Below are 20,361 nucleotides of genomic sequence, written 5' to 3' on the forward strand. Positions count from 1 at the left end.
CGGTATTACCGCTACATCATTTCAAGCCATGACCTCTTCCCGGCCTATACCGCATGCATGTGCCCTCACATTGCAAGCACCTCATGACTTAGCTGCTCAACGGTCCGATAAGCAAACATGCCATCCATACTCAAACCAACAGCCACTTGTCTAAGAGAAGCTCTCGCATGAACACTATCCAAGCAAAGTGTTTGTTTGTTTGTTTGTTTGTTTGTTTGGACTCATGGCCCGCCTGCAAGAGAAGAATCCCTAACAAGTGCAAAGTTCCACCCTCCCATACTCAGTCTATACACCTTCAACTCTCTTATTGCAAAAGTGTGTGAACCGCCACTTAGGCTAGGGGGCTGCCCAAGATGTGAAAAAAGACCCCCCTTGTGTAAAACACTAACCTTAGGGTTCTAAGGCCGGCAAGCCAACAAACAAAAGAAAAATTGCTATCTAAGCATCATCTACATGGGGTCAAGGGAGTGCAAAATAGCAACGCATCACTGCCACCGTTGCTTGTAACTGCTTTCAGGTTTGCAAAACTTTGACAGGAGTGGCATGGATGCCCATTCATGACAAGATGAGGCCCTTAACCTTTTTGGTCATAAATGTGATCAACTACTTCCTAAGCATATACTATCACCACATATATTCCACATGCACCATCAAGTTGAGAACATTAAAAAGCTACAAGAATGTAAGCCCTCTGAGTGACCAATTCTGCTGCAGTCTAGTCCCAAAGAAGTTCAAATGCAACCCTCTTACTTGTTCCTTCTCCTCTTCTAAATTTTTGCTTTTCACGAGAAGTACTGTCACTCTCTAGCATGTCATTTACTAAGTGCTTGGACATAAGTGGGTACATAGTCTTTGAGCCAGTTGGTCCTACCACAATGTTAATGGAAGACTCCCAGCAATGTTCTCTACTGAGTGCTGCCTTGATGAGCTTATACTGTTTATTCGTATGACAATGCGCGATACTCCACGCTCTGAAGGGCAGGCGGGCTCGAAGTGCCCATTTAAATTGGCATGTTGATAGAAGAGCACATAAATGTACTTAACTGCCCAATTTGTCTTTGTGCCCCCAACATCAATCTTCAATTTTTAAAAAATCTGAGTGTGTTCACCTACTCTTTCCTGCTATTTCATTAATTGATGAGGTTACACTGATTCTGTGTTCACGTTAGCCAAAAACCATTGCCATTCGACAACCACTTCATGCAGAAAATGAAAATGCTTAGCATTTTCCATGCTTCGAATGCTCCTGCAGTGAAGTCCTAATTCAAGCTTCAAACAGAATCAAGTCTAAAATGATGAAAGCCGTTCACCACATACAAGTGAAGCGTGCTTATTTTGCATGTGCTAACTTTAAGTCCGCTTGAGGCTGGAATCAATCCTTCTGCTTGAATCACTCTACATACAAGTACACACTTTTCAAGAGCTTCTAGTCATTCAGAGGCTTGCACCATATTCTTGGCATACATGGTTGCTACCCAACTGTTACCACTTGGTAGCAATCGAGAAGTCTTTAGTCTTTTTTATCACAAGATCCTGGAGGGGAGTAAGACTGGCAATGCACCACCCAAGGCGAGTTAGCCAAACTGGAAAACTCCTGCTGGGTATGTTGCAAAACAGCTTCTAACCCTTATAACACCTTACCTTCTAACCTTTACAGCACCTCAGGTGTTGCGAAGTACAATGAATGTGCTATGAATCATGTCCCAATTTCTCATGCAACTCTCTCACAAACAATAGAACATGTACCATGAACTAGCAGGATATATGGTAATTACAGCAACTCCATATGCACTCAAACCATCATTATTTCATAAGACAAAATATCCATCGCAATGATCCATTATGCCCCTATCAAAACTTTTGGGCAAAAGAAGTTCAAGAGGTTGGGTATGGCCAGTTTTTAACTCCAGTATCACCCAAGCTTTCACTTTGAGAACTCTGTTAGCTCTACACCAGGGAACAACATTAAAATCCTCCATTTGCTACATTTTTATGTGCTCTTCATATTGATTAGTCCATTCTTCTGCATTCACATCTACAAAACAGCTAAATATGAGGCTTACATTAGAAAAGTTGTGTGTTGCAAGGAAACGGGTAGCAGGTCCAAAACCAAAGCTTGAAAAGGCTTTGTGGAGACAGGGTATATTCTCTGCAGTAATTTCAGCAAATCTAACCGAAGCTGTCAAGTCATTGAGCGGCATCATCCTCTTTGAGCACGTTTATGCCCGCTTCTTTTGTTGCATCTGCTGGTTTGTCCACAGGCGTGGTCTCACTGGTAGAGGCTTTTGGCTCCTCTGCTTGAGTGGTAGATGCTTCAAACACCTTGACTTCAAGGGTAGGCACTTTTGCTGCCTCAGCTTTCTGAGATCCTGTCAACCTTGCCAGTGCCACAAACGACATGCCACCCAACACATTGTTTAGAGCCCGGGTGCATAAAACGGACATCTTGAATGCAGCCGGATGTAGGACATTGGCCATCGCAAATTCCAACCCATTGACAGCCTGATACCGCAAGTTGCTGCTGAGCCCCATGTGAATTGCCCATGTGGCAGCATTCAAGACTGTCGGGGGTGCTTTGTTCTGGGACTCAAAGCTCGGATCCATTTTCTTTCTCATGCCAATGAGGAGATTGGAGATGGCAGTGCCCAAGAGGCCTGCAGCAAAGCCGACCGTTGCAAAGACAGCTCCTTTGTATACAAAGGTGCCAAGTCTATCAAGGACAGAGTAAGCCCCTTGCTCGAACATGTGACCGGGTGGGCATGATGAAAAGATGGCAGGCAGTGTGGTGGCAGCCGATGCCGCCGCAGAGGTGGGGGCCAGCATGTACATGAGAGAGAAATTCAAGATGGATCCAACAACAATGGTGGAAAACACAAAATCAAGCTCATTTAACCCAAAATTGGGCCTTGAGGCCATGTCTCCAATGACACAAGCACCAACTCCAACCACTTCTTCCATCAAAACCTTGAAGGGAAACTGCGGATCTGCACTAACCCTCTCATTCCAGCCCTTCAAAAAGGCACCCAAGAGGCCTCCTTTTCCAACAGAGTCACCATGGCTATGACCCCCTTGGCCATTTTGATCATAATTATCTCCCCCACCACCATTACCACCATCACCACCGTGCCCATTAAAAGACCCACCTCCATCGCCTCCATTTTCACCCAATTCTGGCATTTCTCGGGCTACATAGCTATCCGCGACTATGGTAGAAGGCGAGGATAGTGATGAAGATGAAAAGAAAGAAGCAGAGAAGCCACTAGGACGCTTACCTGATGCAGATCCGGTGGAAAAGGTAAAAAGGCAAGCTCCTTTGTCGTGGGCGAGCCCTATTATGCGAGAGGTTGAAGATCCAGGCGGGAGCAGGCGAGGGAAAGGGGGTGAAGAAGGCACCACAGAACGCAACTGTACCGCCATGAAAGCTTCTACTCAAACCCTCTCACCAACTTGCCTTGTTCTGCAGAGAGAAAGAAATGACCTTTAGCCCAGCAGTGAATTGAATTCTACACACACATGCACACGCCCTTTTGTGTTTTTTTTTTTCTTTAGAAAATATTCTATGAAAATATACAGCTAAATAAGTAAATATATAAATAATGACTAGGTTCAAGGAACCTTATACCTATAAGCCAATGTGTTACTTTGTGCTAAGGCCTTAATATACCAAACGTTTTTGAATTTAATTAATTAGCGAGGAGGAGGTAAGGTGTTTTGTTTTTCTAAGGTGGGGACCCTTGGAATATGTGTGGGCGATGTTTATTTTTATTTTTATTTTTAGGGTCTTGAGGTGATGTTTTTGAGAGGATTCTGGCCGGTTCTCTCTCTCTCTCTCTCTCTCTCTCTCTCTCAAGTTACGTGAGAGACAGAGATGCAATATGTGCGCGAGGGAGGGGTTCATAAGACATAGCTAGAGTGAGGGGTTACGTGGGAGAGAGAGAGAGAGAGATAGAGAGAGGGATTGCACAGTTTGTGGTCGAAGGAGGGCTAGGTGGCCTATGTTAGAGGTAGGGCTCGTGCTAGACAAGGCGATAGACGACGCAGGCCTAGGCTAGACAAGGCAAGGCCTGGGCAGCCTGTGCTAGACGAGGTAGAGCCTAGGTAGCCTGTGTGTAGATGAGAGAGGTGTGAGAGCAAGGAGGCACCAAGGCCTCATGACCTTAGGGTAGGCTAAGGTGTTAAATAATTAATCAGGTGTGGGAGCACCCGATTAATTATTTAATGTACATAGCTTGAATATGCACATAAGATATAGTGCATAACATTTGTGACCCGGAGCCGGAAGTTGTCGTGCGTTGGTTAAGGGAGAATGCCACGAACACATAAGTCCCGGGTTTAATTCTTTCTCGCCATAACCGACATGAGGTGCAAGCCTAAAATGGCATTCCTTTCACTACCCTCTCCTGCAATGCATCACTTGTAGGCCACCCTAAGGTAGCATTAGCCCAAAGAAGCAAGTAGGATAGCCGCCCTTGTTGGTATTTTCCATGCATAACACCATTAAGGGAGCATTTTACTTGACATTTCAAAAATTATAATTGATACATTACCTTAATCTAAGCCATGGAGTTTTTTTTTTGTAGAGACTCAAATTCAATCTTCCCTTTTCTTGTGGTAAAATTGCACCAAAGACGTGTGCTTAGTCCAATGTCTTGGTTGAGATGGATGACATATTTAAGTCAATGTTGTGTGTTGCAATGGAGTGCTCGTGAAGGTAAACAAGTCAAATTTAGAAGAGATGGAGTGGTCTTATGCAATAAGTTATAGGCATGAGCCATCCACATAAGCCCTCAAAGACGTGAGACGTGAGCCCACAGATGTGACATGAGCCTAACAAAAAAAAAGGATCAAAAAGTAGTTGTTGAGGTTGCCTAAATTCTAGAAAGGAAAGATTTGAGAGAATAACTACCCTTGTGATTAGATCAAAAAATAGTTGTTGAGGTTGCCTAAATTCTAGAATGGAAAGATTTGAGAGAATAACTACCTTGTGATTAGATCAAGATTTGAGACAATAACTACCTTGTGATTAGATCAAGAGTTCTTTTCATAGAAGGTAAAGCTTCTTTTTAATCACCTACAAGGTACCTCTACACCTACAACCTTCGCACTTAGTGTGAGGGTCTAACCTTAGCTTTCTCTAACATTGTCACTTTGATGTGAGGAGGTGTTAAGCCTAAGAATCACTTATGATTAATTGATTGCGCCATCACTCTAGTTATCTATGAGCTTGCAAAAAACCATGGTATATATTATATATAATGCACCACCATCACACTCAAGCATTAAAAAATTTCACTGATTTAGAATCTCATATAACAAGTTATGATGCCAAAAAGTATTAAAAGGTTCTTATAAGATCTACAAGAGGTATTCGAGGTATAGGCCAATTTCGTATCAATTTTTTTTAAATCTCCACATTCTCTCGAACATTAGGCTCATGTTCTTCAACTATTGCTTTATGTTATGTGTCTTCTTCCAACAATCTTTGTGCACAACTTAGTAGTGCCCTTCTTGTCCTTTAGCACTAACCAAAAAATATGTTAAATATGCCAACATATCTTTCTAGTTTTTCAAAGTCTCCCTTCATTCTTTATTAAGCAAGATTGTAAAGAGTTTAAATCTTTAGAAGAAGACAATCTCTAAGCCTTTACCATAGCCATAGAGAGGAGAATGTTTCTAATAGCATCATCCCTCGCAAAGAATTTAAATTTCAGCATGAGAAACTTCAAGCAATCAATGTCTATATTATTGTTTACTTGATTTTCCAAGGTGAAGTTTTCTATTTAAGGATGATACTTGAGTTCCTCATACCTACATAAAAAATGGTTTAAAGCTTCTTCCAAGATTCCTCATATCTACATTCATCAATAGATGTGTCCTTTAAGGCTTAGGCCAATTGGCCTTTCATTTTTGAGCTCCTATGGTCTATCCTTATCTTGCTCATATATTTGTTGAGGAGCTTGAACCAACCCCAATCTCTCTCTCTCTCTCTCTCTCTCTCTCTCTCTCTCTCTCTCGCACGCGTGGCTCCTTCCCCACAAAAGAACAAAAATAGGTGTCCTTCTCCATGAGATTTAGGCATGTTCAACAATAGACGTGTCTTTAAAGGCTTAGGCCAATCAGCCTTTCATTTTTAAGCTCCTATGATCTATTCTTATCTTGGTCATATATTTGGTTTGTTAAGGAGCTTGAACCAACCCCAACCTCTCTCTCTCTCTCTCTCTCTCTCTCTCTCTCTCTCTCTCTCGTGGCTCCTTCCCTCAGCCTCAATTACTAGTCTTAAGTAAGTATGTACACTAAGTTCATAGACTTTCTCTATTTGACATTAAGCTTAGAGTAAGGTCGCTTTATATGTTCTAGTGTTGTCTTACGAAACATAAGATAAGTGCTCATTCTCGTGCAAGTAAGATGGTAAAGTGTTGTCTTACGAAAGATAAGATAAGTGCTTGTTCTCGTGCAGGTAAGATGGAAAAGCACCTTAAGGTAGGTCGGGTAGGCAAAACCATGTTAACATACGGAGTGGTTAACATCAGGCCACTTTATATGTTCCAACGCCATCTTACAAAAGATAAGTACCTATTCGCTTTAGATAAAATGGCAAAGTGCCTTGAATGGGCAAAACTATGTTAACCAACGGAGTGGTTTTAACATACGCCCCTTGACCGTGTCCTTGAGTCACCCAAGTTGATGGGGTGAAGTTACTACCGGAAAGTGGATGGTCCAGGATACGCCATGGAGTTGGTGGCCGAGGTTATGTGGCTAGTTCAAGACCGATCCGCCCCATGGAGTTGGTGGCCGAGGTTATATGGTTAGTTTAGGACCGATCCACAACCAGATATAGGTCTAAGTGATGGGAAGCTTTGGGCAACTCAGATGGCAGTAACTTATTGAGGCGGCATGGGAAGTGAGAGGCGATGTAGAGGTACTTCATGCCAGGCCTCTGTTGGTTATACCTTTGGCCTGGTTTTCCTTCAAGGAAAAGTCTAAATGAATAGATTTGGTGTGGGATCATCAATCTATCCCACGGCCTCACAAATTTGATCAAACTTCTCTAGGTACTGAATGGGATCCCCAATTCCATCAAATTTGGTTATCATCCTTGAGATGTGGATTGGCTTGTTAGTTGTGAGCCTCTAGGTGCTATGCTAGTTGCAACCCCCCCTCCCATTTTGAATGCCATCCTCATCATATCCTTTGCGTATTCACGTGGCAGTGGAACGTACGGAGGTGGTTGCAAGAGACCCTCTACTTCATGGTATAGGATCTCTTGCCCTATTATGGAGCTCGGCTGTACAATTTCCAATGGCACTTGTCCTCTCCCAACCTACTGGCCTTGAGGCTGTAGGCTTATTTGCAAAAAAGGATATATTCTATGATTTCCCTTGCGGTTCCCTTTGTGGAGGTATTCCCTTACATTCTCTCTTTTCCCTTCCCCGCATTCTATGTTCCTTGTCCAAACAGAGAAGAACTAGAACTTGGTTCCGTGTGGTGAAGGCACTTTTATACTGGGCTCCTATGGATAGCAAGATTCATGATTCTTGCACTGTGTGCGCTTGCTATTAGGTGTATTATCCCTGGTGGTACAATAAAAGAGACATGTCCCATTTGTTATAGCTACATTTGGCAATTCATCTTTTGTATACTTGATTAATATATCCATTCATCTTCTATAGATATTATCTAGGTTGTTTGTTAGGGTCACCGTCTGCTTAGGAGAATCCCAACTCAAGATTGACACCAAACATTGTGGTGTCTCTGACATGGTTTGACCACTTCCTATGGGAGCAAACCTTGAGGTTCTTGGTCCTACTTTAGTATCGTCATGGCAGTGAGATTTTTGAAATATTTTACTATCCAATTTTTGTAAAAAGAAAGCTTGTAGAGCAAGCTTGGGCTAAAATAGCCATGTAACCTATTTTTGAAGTAATAAAACCTATAAATACTCAAGCGGGGATGCTTTTGGCACACACTTGGCACACACTTGGGACCCAATCTAGTGTTCTTTCTCTCGTGTCTATATTTTTCTATTTTGCATGCTTCTTCCCGAGGTCTTGTGTATTTTCCTATTTTAGTGGTATCAGAGCCCAGCGTACACTCCGTCAAAAAGGTGTGTGTGTTTAGGGCACGTAGACGGCCCCGAACAAACAGGTCTTGAGTGAAGGTGCACAGAGCATCGCAAGCACAAAGATCGACGAACCACCTCGTGCGTCATCACACCAGCAGGAACCGTAGGCACACATCCCAATGAGAGGAATCAAATGGGCAATGGCAGAGTAACGAGCACCATAATGGTGCACACGACAACCGGTAGGAGGCAAGCATATCCCAGCGACAAATGGGCAATGGCAGAGTAACGGGCACCATAATGGTGCACACGACAACCGGTAGGAGGCAAGCATATCCCAGCGACGACGGTGATGGGGAGTGCGGACTACACCGCCCGACACAATACCGACAGCACCCAACATGTAACCTATTTTTGAAGTAATAAAACCTATAAATACTCAAGCGGGGATGCTTTTGGCACACACTTGGCACACACTTGGGACCCAATCTAGTGTTCTTTCTCTCGTGTCTATATTTTTCTATTTTGCATGCTTCTTCCCGAGGTCTTGTGTATTTTCCTATTTTAGTGGTATCAGAGCCCAGCGTACACTCCGTCAAAAAGGTGTGTGTGTTTAGGGCACGTAGACGGCCCCGAACAAACAGGTCTTGAGTGAAGGTGCACAGAGCATCGCAAGCACAAAGATCGACGAACCACCTCGTGCGTCATCACACCAGCAGGAACCGTAGGCACACATCCCAATGAGAGGAATCAAATGGGCAATGGCAGAGTAACGGGCACCATAATGGTGCACACGACAACCGGTAGGAGGCAAGCATATCCCAGCGACAAATGGGCAATGGCAGAGTAACGGGCACCATAATGGTGCACACGACAACCGGTAGGAGGCAAGCATATCCCAGCGACGACGGTGATGGGGAGTGCGGACTACACCGCCCGACACAATACCGACAGCACCCAACATGTCAACAGCGACGTCGATGACGACAACACGCTGCGCGTATATCTCTTAAGAGACAAATGCCAAGAGCCCCTGCTTTGCCCTTTATACTCTCCCCACTAAGTTAGTTGACGCTATGTGGGATTAAGAGAATGCTGCGTGGTAGCGTCTTGGGTGAGGCGTAGGAAGAAAAAGAAGAGGAGACATAAGAAAGAGAAGAAGAGGACGAGATAGAAGAAGAAGAAGAAGAGAAGGAGAGAGAAGAAAGAAGAAGAAGAAGAGGAGAGAGAATAAAGAAAAGAAAAAGAAGAGGAGGAGAGAGAATGAAATGAAGAAGAAGAAGAGGAGGAGGAGGAGGAGGAGAGAGAGAGAGAAGAAAGAAGAAAAAGAAGAGGAGAGAGAAGAAAGAGAAGAAGAGAGAAAAAGAGAAGAAAAACAGAGAGAGAGAGAGAGAGAGAGAGAGAGAGAGAAGAAAAGAAAAAAAGGAAAAAAAAACAAGACGAAGAAGAATAAGAAGAGAAAGAATTATTATTTTTAAAAAGAGACGACAACTAGGGGTAAATTTTCAAGTTATGCACCGCATGCAAGAGAGATGTTGATAGAAAGACAAGAGAAGGGAGAGGATAAGAGAAGCTATATTAACACCATCCCTTCCATTCATACACAACAATCAAGCAAGTAAGCATCTACAACACAAGCATGCAACCATAGGCGAGAGAGAGAGAGAGAGAGAGAGAGAGCAAGACTCAATTGAGACAAATGGGATTGTCCCTTTTCATATTCCATAAAATGACTTGTATACATGAGCTCACTTTTTACAATGGCCGGCCGCCCATTTACAACTGGGGGCCCAAAATTGGTTTTCTAGCTCTATGTACATCTAGCTCATTCCTACAACCGGCATTACACAAACCGTAAGCTCGGTCATCCCATATATCTTTTATCAAACAATAAGCACTTTGCACGGTTACAAAAGGATAAGTTACAAGAAGCGTGACCACGCTTGAAAAATGATGTTAACTCGAGTGGTCAACATACCCCCTCCCTAATTCAAGTCCGTCCTCGGAGTTGGAAAAGGATCTATTAGTAGTAGATTGAGTACGACCAGACAAAGTTGCATCGTGAGGTAGGATGTGCAAGGTCTTGATGGAAGACACAGTAACTCGTCCAGAAGGTTATCTCCATCATATCCTCGAAGGTTTAGAGGCGCCATGCAGGCATCCACTGGATATGCTTGTAGTAGCCAAGTAGTTGCTTTAGTGTTGGCCCCTTGTTGATGTCAAGGGACAAGCCTTGAGTGCCTTTGTGGTAATGGCTCCAATATGAGAAAGTCTCCAACACTATGATGATCAAATTAAAGAATTTGATTATGGTGGCAGACCATAGCGGGATCTAGCACTTGCTTGTATCTGCTTTTGATGAACTCATGGAGGCACTTGAGCATGCTAGCTTCGATGCACGGGTTCTTTGGTGTTGAAGGAGTGAACCATCGTAAATTATAATGGAGTTTTTGGTTCTTGGCCGACTCCTCATGGAAGAGATTCCATGCCCATCGGCAAGATCGGCAGATACTCGGGGTTGATCAGGAGTTAGTGCGATGCCTTACAGTATTGGTCCCAGATATAGAGTTTGAGAAGAAATGGATGTCGCCAAGCCGGATGCTCGCCCATCCATGAGATCAAACATGATGGGACGAGCAGCAGTGGGTGGCCTGTGTGGTAGCCATTGTGTTGTCGAGGTGGGTCCTCGCGCTTCTAGCCACCATGATGCTTGGCGTCAAGGTAGGGTCGCAGGACGTGGAGGTCCATGCGATCCGTGACTTTGGCGATGCACTGCCTGGAGTTGTCAACCGAGCAAGATTTGTATGGCCTGCTCAAACTCCGTGCAATCAAGTGGATCGCGCCAATTAAGGGGGTTGAGCGGAGAATCGATCTCCTCCTGCTCTCGTGGCGGTGGCGATGGGATTTCTTCTTCTTCCAAGGGTGTGGGGGAGGGGATTTTGGGTGGCGGTGGTGGAGGGGTTGCTGATGTCAAGGCAATGGTGGCGAGGCTTGTGGTAAGTAATGGGGGAGGCCTGGCCGATGTTGCGGGTAAATCGGTGATGGATTTGGGGAGGCCTAAGTGGAGAGTTAAAGTGGTAGTAGGTGAGGGGGGATTGGTGAGGGAGGTGGAGTGTGGAGATGGGGGGGGTGTAGAGGACTGTGAGGGGAAGAGAGTTAGTGTTGTGGTGTCGAGTGGGGGTGGGGGTGGGGGTGGCTGTGTGCTTGTGCTAGGGTTAGAGGAGCTGGGAGGAGGAGGTTGATGTGGGGGAGATGAGGGTGGTGGCTGTTGAGGGGGTTGGGTACCTAGGGCTCCTCCTCCGCTGTTGTCATTGTTGTTGTTGTCCTCATTTGAGGAGGAGTAGTCAAGGGCTTTGGAGTGGAAGAATGCCTTGGCCTTCGCGGCTTCTTCAGGGTTGAATTCCATGGGGAATGCCACATGTGAGTCATCAAACTATGTGATGTTGGTGACCTGTATAACCTCCATCTGTAGATGGCATCGTTGGTAGAGTATGAGGAGGCCTGCACTGAGTACAATGGGAGCTCGTCGCGCCGAAGGGATATGTAGGCAACATGTACAATCTCCCATCCTATGCAATGGAGATAGCAGAGGGCATTGGTTGTTCGGTGAGGGGGTAGGGGGTAGGGGTAAGGGTAGAGCCCATCCAGGATGGAGAGGTCAATGGTGTCGTTTTGGTCATTGGGCTGCCCAAAGCAAAGGAGATGGGATGAGGTTAGCTTGGAGGGGATGGGTAGGGAAGTCGAAGAAGATGGTGGGGTGGGTGAGTGAATTATGTCCTAAAAGAAGAAGGATGCCAGAAGGGTGATGCTATGAAGTGGAAGTTTGGTTAGCATTTAGGAGTAGATGGCTTGGGTGAGGGGTTCATCGAGGAATATATTATGTTGGAGCAAATTAAGGCGTACAGTTCGAAAATGGAGCTCAAGGAGTTGGTATGGGCTTTGGGGAGGAATGGCGAGAAGAGGGAGCTCCGTGGTAATGTCCATCAGTGCGTCAACCTTTTTTTCAATCGCATTGGAGACAAGGCCAGATGGTGTGGGTGGGGGTTGGGCGGCTCATGCTTCGCCGGCTTCCAGCTGTGCTATTTTGTGATGGACGAGACGAGGGTGGTTTGGGTGAAGGCTTCTTCAGTTGTTGCTGCTCTTTGTTGGAAGTCATGCGTTCGGCTTGGGTGAGGAAGAGTTCATGGAGGGCCTAGTGCTCTGCCTCCTGTAGCTCGGAAAGGGAGTCTAGGGTGCATGCCAGTAGTTTCTCTTTGTCATCCAAGGCCTGTTGGAGTTGGATGTTGTTGAGGGTGGCAGTATAGAGATACTCTGGATTTTGCCTTTCTTGTGTCTTCATCGCAAGCAACATCTATTGTTGTGCCACTATAGCTATCTCATGTTGCCGATAGATGCAGTCCATCATTTGAGTGATAAGTTCACAGGCCATGTGGGAAAGCCCTGGGTGAAGCTGGACACTTCCCCATGTGATGCACGGATGCTCTCAAAGTAGGCTTCACATGATCTGAAACTTCCAGTGCGTGCCTAGCAGAGGGTTTCCACAATATTCCTATGCAGGAGAAGAGGGCCCAGCGTCCGACTGAGGAGGGTATGGAGAGGATCCTGCAGAGCAGCAGGTGGTGGGGTTTTGTAGAGGTTTTGATCATAAAAGACTTGGCATTGTGCCTCCTCCTCAGCAATCTTGTGGTGTGCTTCAGCGGTGGCAGCTCCTCTATGTGATAGGGCCTATCATGAACCTATAGCATACATGTAAATGGGCCCATGGGTAAAACACTATAAATAGGGCCTTAGGCACATGGATAGGACCTTTTGTCATTTTACTAATCTTGACATTCTATTGTACCTTTGGCTCCTACTATGGAGAAGGCCATCTATGGTCAAGGCTCATGGCTAGCTTTCAAGCCATCCTCTTGGGGTGAGAGGTTAACACACTTAGGCCATTATGTATCTTTCTCTTTGCTACATACACATATGGATTATCTCTCTTGTTCATCTTTGGCTATGATGCTTAGAAATACTAATTTCATGTGTAATGGATGCTAGAATTCATCTTTCATGTGTTTGATTTCATCTTGAACTCTAGATCCATTCCATTTGGTATCAGAACCTTGATTTTGATCCACTTTCAAGGTTTTTGGTGCATGAGATTGGTATTTCTTAATGGATTTCTGAAATTTTTGGGATTCTTGAGGTTTTTATGCTTAATCTTGATTAATTTGTTATTAATCTTGTGGGATTAATGGGGTTGAGGCTTGCTTTTATTTATTTCCAAGTGATTTTGGAGAGATTTATTCAATTTGGACCAAATTTTAGAGTCCTAGACCAAATTTTGGGGTGGGTAGACCAAAATTGGGAAAATTTTGAATTAATCACCTGTTAATCACTCTATTAATGATGATTATGAAATTGTGCTTCTTCCTCAATCTTTCCATCACCATTGCTCCTAATTTTTACACCGTTTTGATTCAATTTTGTGGGGCTCTAGTACCCTTTAGCCTGGTTCCATAGAGCCAAAAATCATCAAAATTGGATACCGTTTACCTCTCATAGCCCTTTCTTTCAACCCATTTCGTGCAATAGTATGTAGCTCCGATAATATATCGAGCTTGAGTATATCTAGCTACGGGACTAATGGGTCTAATGAAATCAATGCCCCACTTTTTGAATGGTTGCCAAGGACACAACAGGGTTCAGAGGCATATTGTCCTTAAAGCGGGGAATTGCCACTCCTTGGCATTCATCGCACTGCTTGACATATTCCGCTGCATCGGCCATTAAGGTGGGCCACCATAACCCAGTTGTAAGGACTTTGCGTGCAATGATATATATTGGAAAAGTTCCCCCAGCATAGGCAGAGTGAGCCTGCTCTAAAAGGAAGACATATTTGTCTTCTCAGACACAACGTTTGATAATCTTGTCTCTACCATCCCCGTAGAATTGGCCTGCAATTAGTTGGTAAGAGGTCACCTGTTTAATGAGGTGCCATGCACGGTCCTTGTTGAGGAGGGGGTTCAACTAGTAAGCCATTAGCTATAAAGTGTGCAACTTCCTCTCCCCATTCTAGAATTAAACATAATTGAAACAATGTGATGTCTAGTAAATCATCATCAACTCTCACCTGTGGGCTGGCCGTTGGGAATGCATGACATATGGTCTACCAAGACATGTTGTGAGCCCTTCCGCACTATGAAAGTGAAGTCGAATTCAAGCAAGATCAACAACCATCTGGTGATTCTTCCTATTGTGTAGGGCTTGTTCACCAGATATAGAAGACCTTGACGGTCTACAAAGAAGATAAATTTGGTTGCTTGCCATAAGATGATGGCGCAACTTGTTAACGGTGTAAACCATGGCCAACCCTTCCCTCTCACTTGTGGTATAATTTTGTTCTACCTTGTTTAGTTGGTGGCTAGCAAAGCTGATGGGGGAAATCCATCTTGTGTTCACCGGGTTGGGCCAGCACACACCCAACAGCAAAGGCGGAGGCGTCGATGTGGACATGAAAGATGATATCCCAGTTGGGGGACCTCAGAATAGCACCACTTGCCAAGGCTTTTTGTAGGGTGGTATAAGCTTATTGGCATGCAGCATGAGGCATATGCATAAAGCCTATGCATAAGCCACATGCATAGGTAGCTACTACCGGCATGCCTTTGAAGCTATCGATGGGATTAGGGTATTCATCTAGCTTTTTAGGGAGCTGGTTAGTGTCCAATTGGCTCCCTGGCTGGGTGGCTGAAGGTAGCAGATGTTCCTCTTCTAATGAAGAGGTTGATGCATGGGTGGTTGTGCCATCATTCGAACCACTCTTAATAACTACTGGACTATCCCCTTTGCCAATTTTTGTGGTTTTCTTTCTCGAACTTCTAGTTATGCACTCTTGTTCCGAGACATTCTTTGAAGATAAAACCTTTGCGTGTCCCTAGTTTTGTGAGGTCGATGACTCTGCTCCAGGGTGAGTTATGGCCCTCTGTCTGTTCTGCAATATGGTCACGGTGTTAAGAGGGACCGTATGGATGTAGCCATCTCTTACACTTAGAAAGTTAATGCTGTGCAGGGATTAGCTTCATGAGCTTTTCCTACTGTCCTTGGTCTCAACGGCGGCGGCGGACAATCCTTATACATGTGGTCTATCCCACACCCAATGCATAAAGGGGTTAATATGGAAGCACCTATGGAGGTACTTGCCATCCTTTTTTTATTGGACAATCAGATACTCGATGAGGTCCTACGCAGTTGTAACATTACATGGGCGCTCGTTTAGCCATAGTATTCATGTCCTCTCCCCATGGAATTGGGGCGGCTAAGTATACATAGAACATTCAGCTGCCCTCCATCACGTGATGGCTTAAAATCTAGGAGGGTGGTCTATTTGGCTCCAGATGCTTGTAAGTGGGAACTTCAGCAACTTATCCCTCATCCCCTTCTTTGAAAATTTCCATCAGGGTTATCTAACAAACACGTGTGACTCGTGGCAATGGGAGTTGAGATGGGAGTATTGGGGGTGGTAAGGGCATCTCTGGTACCCTAAGGATTCCTCTTTGGGCCACTTTGTGGCCTGATTAAGGTACGTTGTGAAGCGTAGGTGTTAGCAAGGCCAGCGGTTGCCTTGGGTTTGCTAGCACGGCTTGAGGTAGGGCTTAGGCTTGAGTAGCCCTTTGCTGGTAGCAGTTTGTGATTTCGTGATTGCTCCATCTTTGTTGGCAGTATGTGCAGTAGAGGGTGGGACGGGGTCGCAGATGTGGACACTCTGTGGGTAGAAGAGATGGGGTTGAACAACCCAATCCCGTTCTCCAATGTTGGGTCATTTGTTGCATTAATGCAGTGGCCAGTTGTTCGACATGTTATCTCGAGGTGGACTCCTTCCTTTTTTCTTTAGATCTGGTGCTAGTAGTTTTGATTGAGGCTTCAGATGTACCCTCGTGGAGTTCTCAAGAACGCATTTCCTTGAAGTTATCCTCGAAGTCCATAGCACTCCTGTAGCATTGCTCAAAGGAGGTATGGGCCAAGGCATACAAAGAATTATGAAGGGACACGTCATCTAGGCCTTCCAAAAATCTCCCAATTAGCCTTTCATCAGAGAACTTGTATCTAGCACTACAAACAGGAGTGGAGATATCTAACCCTATTGATGTTATCTCAGATGGTTTCACCATCCTTTTATTTTTGACATTATGAAATTGTTCAACAGGACTCCATCTGGTTCCTCGACAAGAATATCCAACCTTGAAGGCTTCTTTCAAGGCTTCAAAGGTGGCCTTATCTTCTGTTTTCAAAGACCTAAACCATTGTCCAGGTTTACCATCTAGGGCGAGGCCGAAGGCACTCACCTTCACTTGGTCACCCACATGGCCAAAGGCTTTGCATATTTGATTAAACATCTCTAAATGTGGTATGGGGTCTCTAATCCCATCAAACTTAGTGATTAGTTTAGAGATGTTAGCGGATCTGTTCTGCTCTTGTCTGGGTCCTTGTCCTAGTTAAGTTGGTGCTGGGGGCGTAATGTCGGCAGCTACACCTCTCCCTATTTCCATGGCTATTCGTAACATTTTAGGGATTAACCTTGCCATGGCTAAAGTGGATGTTAGTTGGGGAACATTGGGCGAAGGAGCTGGGCCAGGTGGATAGTAGACCATCAGGGGTCCTTGTCTCATGGGAGGATTGGGTTGTGCCTCATGTGGCCCAATATGGTACCCTGGATATGCTGTCGATGTGGGTATTATTGGTATATTGGTGCCCTAGGCTGATATGACAAGGCCGAGTAGGCCCTTTCTCTCTGATACGATGTCTTGGGCCCTTGGAGAGCGGGTTCTAGCCGTGGGTTTAGTATTGTTCTCTGGGCTCGATATGAATCAGCCACCTCCGAGGCAAGCATGTCCCTCCAGACTAGTGGATGAGTTTGGGTTTGATTACTCTCACTTTATCCTATTTTTGCTCTTGGATCTAGAGGCGGCATGGGCTCTCTTTCTTGTTAGTTCTCCATACCTCTCTCCTTGGGATGTGGCTCATCTGAATGTGTGTTTCCAAGGATAAAGTTCCATAGCCTCGAAGCAAGGCTTCTTTGTGAATGGACAAGGGAGCTAGGGTCTTGCTCCAACACAGGTGGTTTGTCCATGCACTAAGCGACTAGTTCTCATGTCTCAAGGTCAAGAGTAACTCTTCTTGTGCTAGGATGATCTTCACTCTCACTGGTGCTATCAAAGACTAGCACATGGAGGATTGTCTCACAAGTGAGATTTTTGAAATATTTTACTATCCAATTTTTGTAAAAAGAAAGCTTGTAGAGCAATAAAATAGCCATGTAACCTATTTTTGGAGCAATAAAATCTATAAATACTCAAGCGTGGATGCTTTTGGCACACGCTTGGGTGGGCAGTTGAAACCCAATCTGGTGTTCGTTCTCTCGCGTCTATATTTTTATGTTTTACACACTTCCCGAGGTCTTGGTATTTTCCCATTTCAGGCTCTCATACCACTAAAACAGGAAAATACACGAGACCTCGGGAAGCGTGCAGAATAAAAAAATGCAGACATGAAAGAAAGATCACCATATTGGGTCCCAACTACCCCCCCAAGCGTGTGCCAAAAGCATCCCCACTTGAGTATTTATAGATTTTATTACTTCAAAAATAGGTTACATGTCTATTTTAGACCAAGCTTGCTCTACAAGCTTTCTTCTTACAAAAATTGGATAGTAAAATATAACAAAAATCTCACTCCCGTGACAAGTGTGATGAAGAAAGTGTTTAAGTGCCCAAATATAGGACAGTTAAACACCTTCTTCATAAAATTTAAGGCATCACTAGTTAGTGAATCCAAAGTTCGAAGGATCATTGGTGGCTCTTGTTTCTAGGTGTTCCACTAATTCTCCACTCATATGTGTGTTTCATTGGCTCATGTCTTACCAAGGATCCTCTTTGGAGGCAGATCTAGAGGAGTCTAGCCTTCTTAACTGGGAAGCACTCTACTGAGTGTTGGTTGATTGAAGGCTTGGTGGGTTTGAGGAGGTCTAGTTTAATATAATGTAATTGACTTTATTGTAATTTCCAACATTAGTCCAAATCGAGTTCACATTAAAGATCGTGAGTGCTTCTGAATCGAGTCTACTAATAGTTTCAGACAAGTTTTTTTTCTTTTCTTTTTTGTTGTTTTTTTCCCTAGGCTCACATGTCCTGCTTCATGCCTCTAGACTCATGACTACAAGCTCAAGGTCTACAAGTTCATGGCTCACGTGACTAGGCTAACGACTCACATATGTAGGTTCATGCTTGTAGGCTCACGTTTGTAGGTTCATGGCTCACGTGACTAGACTCACAACTCACATATCTAGGCTCACAACTTGCGTCTCTAGGCTCACAACCTAACGTGTGTAGGTTCATGTATGTAGGTTTACGTATCCAAGTTCATGTCTATAGGCTCATAATTTTTTTTATGAGCCGTGATAATTGGGCCTTACTATATTAGGTATACCTACCTCCAAGCTCATGTCTAAAGGCTCACATCTATAGGTTCACATGTCCAGGCTCACGACGCATGGCTTATTTGGAAATTATGGGATGAGCCTAATCCTAGTTAATGGTTAAAATGCAACTATTTAAGTGTTTTTAAATTATTTTTTGATGGTTTAGCATGCTTCTTCTCTACCAATTCCACAATGCATGAATAAACTATAAAAAGTTATGAAATGCATGAACTAAAACTAAAACTTCACTCTAATTCAACCTAATAGAGCTCAATTATTATGTTTTTTGAGTGGATTCCACTCCTAATCACAATTTCTAAGCTAATTCTTAGATCAAAACAATGAAATATCTAAGCCTCTTGGGCTCCAATTTTATGCAAATCACCAAAAAGTTAGGATTTTGCCCTACCAAAATAGATGAACATAGAATGTCGATATCAAATAAACTTCAAATGAAAATCAAAATCAATAAAAAACACATCCAAGGCTCCAATGAGGTCTTGAGACACACTTTCATAGTGGGTTTAGGTTTCTAAACCCACTTGAAAAGGCCAACTATACGAGCTCTTGAGACACACTTTTATTCTCGCCTAGTGGAGCCAAATGGAGCCCAATTGCACAAATCTATAACCTCAAGTAGGATGAAGGAGAAATGATGTGGGATTATATTGCTAGAACCAAGTATCTCCACATGAAATGGAGCACACAAAAGATTGGCTAACTTATCCCTCATTCGATTTATGATCAACCTCTACATGTCTAGACACTATATCTTTGATGAGTGTTGCTCTATGAGCAATGGACCTGGTAGATAACTTGAAAGACAAGGATGTAGAATTTATCCACTTGAACCAAGAGATAGGGGATGCATCATCCAAAACCTCAAACGGCCAAGGGTGCCCAACCAGTACCCAACTAGAGTCCTAATCAAGGATATGAGCATGGACAAGTTGGCAAAAATTCTTCTTAACTGTTTAGGCTAGCACAGGAAGCGTGAGGCCAACCCCACGGGAAACCTCAAGTAGGACACCCACATCTATTTCCATGGAGAGATATGGTTTGGTGCATAATCTGTCACCAAAATCATACATGCATAAAGTGTCTAATGCTAAGGCCTAGATAATAATAATATTATGCTCATTGTTAGTGCCATGGGACCCCATGACACAACTCATTATTAGTACCAAGGAAACCCAATTGTGTGGACTTCAACACCATGAGGCAATTGGTTTCCTTATTACGATCCCCTCCTTAGTAAGCACAAGCTTTAGTGCCTACATATCAAAACCCTTTACACAAAGTATGTATGGGCTGCCCAATTGTCATATCCACCTCTAGTACTACCACTCCAGTTGGTTCCTCCAAGAACCACACTAGTACAACAATACTTGGTGACCCTACCCGTAGAAATAGAAACCCACAAACAAGAGAGATATTATGAACAAAAAGACCATATGAGTAGCAATAGTATGATCCCTATGCATATCTTGACCAAGGTTCACCCATAGACTACACCTATTTGTTCAAGGCCATAATGCAACAAAGAAGAGCAAGCCTGATCTCATCAACAATATGGTATGTAGGCCGCCGATGTAATGTTTTTGATGAAAATTCCCACACCGTATTGTAAAGTTCCCTCACAAAGACCCTACACACCAAATCCCCTGAGTGCTCCCGAAACTAGGGGGATTCGAAGTGCTCCTAGCACTCTAAATCCCAAATCCCATGCCCAACCCCAATGTAATTTCTTATAGGGGCACATGCTTTAAGTGTGGATTCGACCATGCCTACAAAGATTGTCCCAACAAAGTGACAATCGCCCTTGTGGTGGCAAGAG

At 44.1% G+C, this 20,361-nt stretch overlaps 1 protein-coding gene across 1 annotated transcript; it reads right to left on the reverse strand.

Annotated features, from left to right (window-relative positions):
* Positions 1–1,787: 1,787 nt before the first annotated feature.
* LOC147610068 (protein RETICULATA-RELATED 3, chloroplastic-like) lies at positions 1,788–3,508 on the reverse strand. Its single transcript, XM_086787005.1, has one exon. It carries the CDS (start codon positions 3,415–3,417, stop codon positions 2,188–2,190), a length of 1,230 nt encoding a protein of 409 aa, XP_086643131.1. The 5' UTR covers positions 3,418–3,508; the 3' UTR covers positions 1,788–2,187.
* Positions 3,509–20,361: the final 16,853 nt, after the last annotated feature.

This window comes from Cibotium barometz, chromosome 50 (genome assembly GCF_041138505.1).
Source record: "Cibotium barometz isolate CiBa-2024 chromosome 50, ASM4113850v1, whole genome shotgun sequence".
NCBI lineage: Eukaryota > Viridiplantae > Streptophyta > Polypodiopsida > Cyatheales > Cibotiaceae > Cibotium > Cibotium barometz.